The sequence below is a fragment of the Triticum aestivum genome, chromosome 5A, assembly GCF_018294505.1.
Source record: "Triticum aestivum cultivar Chinese Spring chromosome 5A, IWGSC CS RefSeq v2.1, whole genome shotgun sequence".
In the NCBI taxonomy this organism is placed as follows: Eukaryota; Viridiplantae; Streptophyta; class Magnoliopsida; order Poales; family Poaceae; genus Triticum; species Triticum aestivum.
Window position 1 is genome coordinate 445,062,024 of NC_057806.1, and position 5,842 is coordinate 445,067,865.

General features: G+C 51.6%; 1 protein-coding gene across 2 annotated transcripts; it reads right to left on the reverse strand.

Moving 5' to 3' along the window:
* Positions 1-3,542: 3,542 nt before the first annotated feature.
* LOC123107113 (uncharacterized) lies at positions 3,543-5,513 on the reverse strand. 2 transcript variants are annotated; one of them, XM_044529112.1, is made up of 3 exons: positions 5,414-5,513; positions 3,973-5,341; positions 3,543-3,860 (listed from the first exon to the last, which is right to left on the reverse strand). In XM_044529112.1, the coding sequence occupies exons 2-3, from the start codon at positions 4,668-4,670 to the stop codon at positions 3,704-3,706; spliced, it is 855 nt and encodes a 284-aa protein (XP_044385047.1). In that variant the 5' UTR covers positions 4,671-5,341; positions 5,414-5,513; the 3' UTR covers positions 3,543-3,703. The 2 variants fall into 2 exon arrangements, with proteins under 2 accessions (XP_044385047.1, XP_044385048.1); XM_044529113.1 differs by having other exon boundaries at positions 3,973-5,315; positions 5,414-5,500.
* Positions 5,514-5,842: the final 329 nt, after the last annotated feature.

Here is a 5,842-nt window from a genome sequence, read left to right on the forward strand (position 1 = left end):
GTGGTTCCCATCTTTGTCAATTTCCTTGTCGCCGGTCTGGTGCCTCATTACTCTGACTTCTTCTTTGCGGTGCTGGAGCACCGTGGGCTTCATATGCTGCATCTCCATCCAAACGTGGTGTCGGTCTTTGCCATCTTCGCCCATTTTTGTGAGGGCTTTGTCGGAGTGCGACCGTCGCTGGAGCTTTTCCGGCATTTCTACTCCTCCCGCCTGAACTCCATGAACAGACAGATCTCTGGATGTGTGACCTTCCGCCTCGTAGTGAAGAAGGCGGATATGAGTTATATCCCGGTGAATTTGTACTCTCATGTGAGAGAGTGGCACCGGAACTGGCTGTCGGTCTAAGACTCTGCGTGGCTCCCCTTTGCTACGCGAACCAGAGTCTCCCCCGCCCGTGATTAAGTGCCCTGGACGGACAAGTTGTGTTGGCAAGGCCTTCGACCCAGTTCACCAATGCGTTAAGTTGTTTGCGGTGTGGGGTTTGGATGGTCGTATGGTGGCGAGCAGTTTCGCTCGCCATTGGATTTCCTCTCTTCAGTTCCGGAAGGAGCCGACCTGGATGCTCGCGGGGAAGGAGGACATCCAACGCTTACACTGAGATGCACTCCCGGGTGAGAATCTATCATGGGTGGGTTCAATTTCGACGGGGCCTCGGGCCTGCCACCTTCGGTTGGGATGCTTCATAACAGCTAGACCCATGATGTCATCCTAAAGAGGATGCCGATGTGCGACAGGTGGGGTCTTGTTCTCGTGGGTTCGGTGGACCCCGAGAGGTCGAATCCCTTCTCACCGCAAGCGGCCTTGATCGGGCCCAACTCTAAGGCCTCCTTTGGTTCATAGGATAGGAATTTTATAGGAATAGAAAAATCATAGGAAGTGAGATGACATGCATCTCAATTCCTATAGAGGAAGAGATGTCATTTGGTGCATAGGATAGGAATTTTTCCATTGAGTCTAGGCTAATGTTTTTTTTCCTCCAAAATGTGAAGGATTGATTCCTATCCTACATAGGAATATGAATCCATTCCTACAAACCAAAGGGCTTCAAAGGAATTTTTCCTTTGCAAATCCTATTCTATAGAATTTCTATAAAATTCCTACAAATCAAAGGAAGCCTAAGGGGTAGCAGAGGAGAAGGAGGACGGAAATGACTTCGAGGGCTCTTTCAGCACCCCAGACAGGGGGGGCGCACCTCCACCACCCAGCCGGAAACGTGCCTTATCTCCCGCAGCCCCCGGCTCTACTACCCGAGCCCAAGGATGACACTGCGCTGCCAGCACCACCAGGTAAATGTTGAGCTTGCTTTTTGGTTGGTAAATGTTGAGTTTGCTTTTTGGTTATTGGGACACTCTTGCTCACTGTTGGTCTTTGTCTTTAGTTCTTTGACCGGGGACGATGACGTGCCGAAGGTGATTCCTCCTTCAGCCACCAACGCATCCTCGGGGGATGTTGTGGAGGTTCCGGCAGCCCCCGATCCTGGAAAGGCTCGTGTTTTACGGGACCATGCCAGTGGTCCTGTTGGAGGGCCGGACCCGAGCTTTTCCTTCCGCCATGACCGGCTCAAGAGGATGGACCGCCAAGGACAAGTATGTAGATTATTCCTTACGGGTGTAGGCTTTGTATCCCTCAAGTTGTTTTTAACTGTTGCTTCGCCATGCGTGTAGCCCATCTCGCCCCTGTCGCCCGCCGAAGAAGGTGGAGCGGGTGCTGACGAAAAGGACGACCGGTGAGGATGATTTGGCCTCGTCACTAGGCGCGGAGGTGGCGGGAGGATTGCAGTCGGAGGTGGGGAACGCGGATATGTCTCCTCGCGTGCTTCCCCATCATCCATCCCAGATCCAAACATCGTCGTGGTAGCAGGGGCCGAGGCCGGTGACCCAGAGGCGGGCCGTAGGGCCGAGGACGCGGAGTCTTCCAGGGAGGCTGCCGAGACGCCTGGAGCGGGGCAGATCCCTTTACAGCAGAGAACCCCGTGCAAGAAGATGGCTCTGAGGCGGCGACGGCCCCCGATGGCTCTGTTGGAGAGGACGATGGTGCCGCTTGAGCCAAGGACAAGAGTTCCTCCAAGATCACCTTGACACGAAAGGCCCCCGTTATTGGTCTAGGGGGGTGGCTCCATCCGGCAATCCCTCAGGCAGCGGCACCCCTACTCTTTCAGCACTAGCAGGAGGTCACCCGGCAACCTGGGACTTGAACAATGAGTGGGTTGGTTCGACCACAAAGAACCTAACCGTCTGAGTTATACTCAGTTCGCGAAATGGTCAGATTTTTTACAAGCTGCTTAACCGGCGCTTTACAAAATGAATATTTAGCAATAGGTGGACATAAAAATTACTGAGCAAGAGAGCAATGATTGGATTTCAAGAACAATCTCTTTTGTTGTGAAATAAGAGATTATTGCCGCGCCACAAAATAAAACAATACAAAAACATATAGCAAAGGAGGAACATACTTGAGACAGTAAAGGAGAAATGCCTCATATGATACTCTTTGCACATAATCAGAATGGAAGCCAGAAGGCAAAATGCATGAGCAGCGATGAAACAATAATGGCCCTGTGTGGATACTCTAACCAAGGTTAGAGTTAGAGTTAGTTTCTAACTCTAGACTAACCCTGAACTAACTCTAACCAAGATGGTTGTTTGGATCACAGGGTTAGATTGACAATAAATGCATTTTTTTTCTCACTTTCTAGCCGGATTTGGTGTGGCCTTGAATCATAAAAGGTTGAGAACAACAAATACTCACTTCACATCGCTCTTGAAGAAGCCTAGGCGCAATCAATGAAGACTCCACGAATAAGTGAAGCCTAGCCGCAACGAGGGGCGCCGGTCGAGTGGCTTAACGGCGACTGGGGCGCAAGAGACGACGCCGTGGCTCGAGTGGCTGAACGGGGAGGGATGCCGCCGCGCCGGAAGGAGCAGGATGGGGGCGGGGGAAGCGGTTGCGGGATGGGGGCGACGGGCGGGCGTGGCGGGGAGCTGCGGGACGGGGGCGGCGGGGGCTGCGGGAGCAGCGGTGGGATTAGGGCGACGGGGCGGGGCGATTGGGGCGGCTGGCTGGTGCGGGAGGATGAGGTACGAGTGCAGGAGAGGGTATTTTTTTAATGGGACTAACCACATCTAACTCCAATTAGCACCTCCCCACCGGGTTGGATTTTTTTGCCGGGTTAGAGCAACTAACTGCTATCTAACTCACCTGTTTGGATCCTCTAAGGTTAGTTTAGCCTGAACTAACCAACTCTAACTCTAACTACAGCATCCAAACAGGGCCAATGACAAGAATGAGCATTACTTGGTGCTGGTCTACTTGATGTTATTCAGTTACATTCTGCCATGATTCATCAAGGCACAGTAGGGAGTATCCCGACCTTTCTCTATGATAAGACAGAACTATAACAAACAAATCGGGATTCAGACTCAACAGCGAGTACACTGAATGAACCTGAACACCTGACAAGCAAATGGGCGTCAATCACCTTGCATGAGCAGATCCTAACTGGCATAACACTACACAGAAAAGCTCAACATATAACCCCGCCAGTAATTTTTCAGTTCATATATAAGCTCACTTCATCGCGAAGTGAGAACAGATTTTAGTTACATCATCAGCGTTGATGCATGATTACATTGAAAGCATTAGGAATAAGAATATTGTTAAATAATATTCTCATTTCCAAAGAGCAGTCTAAATTACGGTGGATTTATTCCTTCTTCAGTTCGACACTCCTTTTCCCTTTCCTGATTGAATCTTGCACGCGCGAAATCCTCACTTCAGAATCCTGAGCTCTTATTTTCTTCCACAACTCTTCATAAGACTTGGGTATAGTGTAATACTCATGAAACATTAGTCCAGTTGCCCTACAGGAGGAGAAATGCAAATTATTAGATCATTAATTAGAGTTATCACGCTGAATGCATGTTGTTGCTAGAGAGAAGGTAGTAGTAGTAGAAGTTAATTAAGAAGTTGTACCATTCACGATGATTGCAGTAGGTGAGAAGATGATCAGCGATGGTGAAGGGCCGGACGGACGGGTGAATCTTCTCCTTCACGTCGTGGACCTGACACAACGTCGTTGGCCACTCAAATGACTGGCTGCTCAGGGAATGCATGACGACCGGATCCGGGAGTGGCACAGTGAGGTAAATTGAGTTGCTGCTGATGGAAGGAAGGTTCTTCGCCTTCACGGACAGGCACCTGTCCATGGATACAAACAATGCCCGGTCGCCAAGACTGCTTACTGGAATCAGTTCCCAGTGGCCAAGGCTTACATCAACCTTGAAGATCACAATGACATAACGTCGCCACTCCTCCACATCACGACCCACCAAGTTCATAGACTTGACAACAAGTAGCATGTGGCCATCGGACTCCACAAGGTAGTAGCTGCAGAAAAATGGGTTGCCAAACTTAATTGGAACATGAGCAACGACAGGGCCAGGGCCGAGTAGTTTTGGAGGGTAGACTTGCACAATCTGCCTTGAAGTCTGCAGGAAACCGTAAAGCTGGCCTTGGAAGGGCAAGGTATTGGAAAGATACATGTCCTTGTGAATGACCTCCCAGCTTGAGTGGCCCGCATCAGCACTGAGCACCACAGGTGACCAAGGGAACCAGGCCACAACGACAATGGAAGTGGTGGATGACACACTGCTACAAACGGCAGCGTTCATGCGGAGCACGCAGTTGCGGTTCCTGGTCAGCTTCTGGTAGACGGGGACGAGGGATGGGAAGTCGACCACGACCCGCGTGAAGGGGTGGAGCACGCGGATCGTGGTGTTCTGCTTGTGCAGCAGGATGACAAGCCCATCAGTGAAGCCAACGATCCTGTGGCGCTGGAGCTCGGGCAGGCGGACGCGGAGGCACCTGGCCGTTCGGTTCTGGAAGAAGGTTATCTGGCAGGCGTCATCCGGGCGGACGGCGTCGCCGTCGCAGAGCGCGACCCAGTGGACCGGGCGGAGAGATCGTATCCGCAGGGTGGGGTCTCGCGGGCTGGGCGCGCAGGCGCGCCACCCCGAGCAGACCACGCGGAAGGCAATGTAGTCCACCACGTCGAATTCCAGCACCAGCGCGGCGAGTTGGTGGACTATGTCATCCGGGAGGGATGCCCAGCCGGTCACCTGCGCCGGAGCGGGGGAAATCCGGCATTTGCAGGGGGGAGAAGGGGAAACGATGGGCCTTTACGCTTCCGGCCGGCCGGAGCAAAAGAAGGCGCCTTTCTCCCCATCCCGCACCTCTGGCTTGTTCGGATGCGTTGCTCTCGGCGGCCCCTCACTCATCGACCGGGGCTAAATAGGCCTCCTCCGGCTCCGATCAGTCTGCAACTCGGCCTCCTCAGATCAGTCTGCGATCCCAAATCGGAGGAATTAATGGATCGAAGGGGGATCTGAGCGGAATCGGGTGGAGAAATAAGAACCTAGCGTGGACGTGGCCGCGGCTGCTGCCGCCGCCGGAGTAGGGTGGAAGGACGCCGCTCCCAATCCTGAGCTCCCCACACTTTTTCTTTTCATTTCGCGATATCTTTCAGGTACTCACTCCGGTTCTTTTTGTTTGCATATAAGATTTATCCAAAGTTAAAATATCTTTACTTTGAGCAAACTTATAGAAAAAAGTATCAACATTCACAATACCAAATCAATATTGTTAGATTCATTATGAAATGTAATTTCATAGTATATATAATCGATATTGTGGATGTTTATATTTTTTAAGTTAAATTTGGTCAAACTTGCTGCTGATGTTCGTCTTTCCTCCTAAATTGCTCCGCAGGAAACTTTGGATCTCGGGTCTTCCGGATCGGACGATGGTGGCGCTCAACATCACACTCCCACTTGGGGCTTCGTCT

What these genes read in the sequence shown, in the direction of transcription:
- LOC123107113 (XM_044529112.1), bottom strand. Translation starts at nt 4,670, where the DNA reads ATGAACGCTGCCGTTTGTAGCAGTGTGTCATCCACCACTTCCATTGTC. An exon ending in TACTGCAATCATCGTGAATG is followed by an intron (nt 3,861 to 3,972) that starts GTACAACTTCTT and finishes CTCCTCCTGTAG; the next exon opens with GGCAACTGGACTAATGTTTC.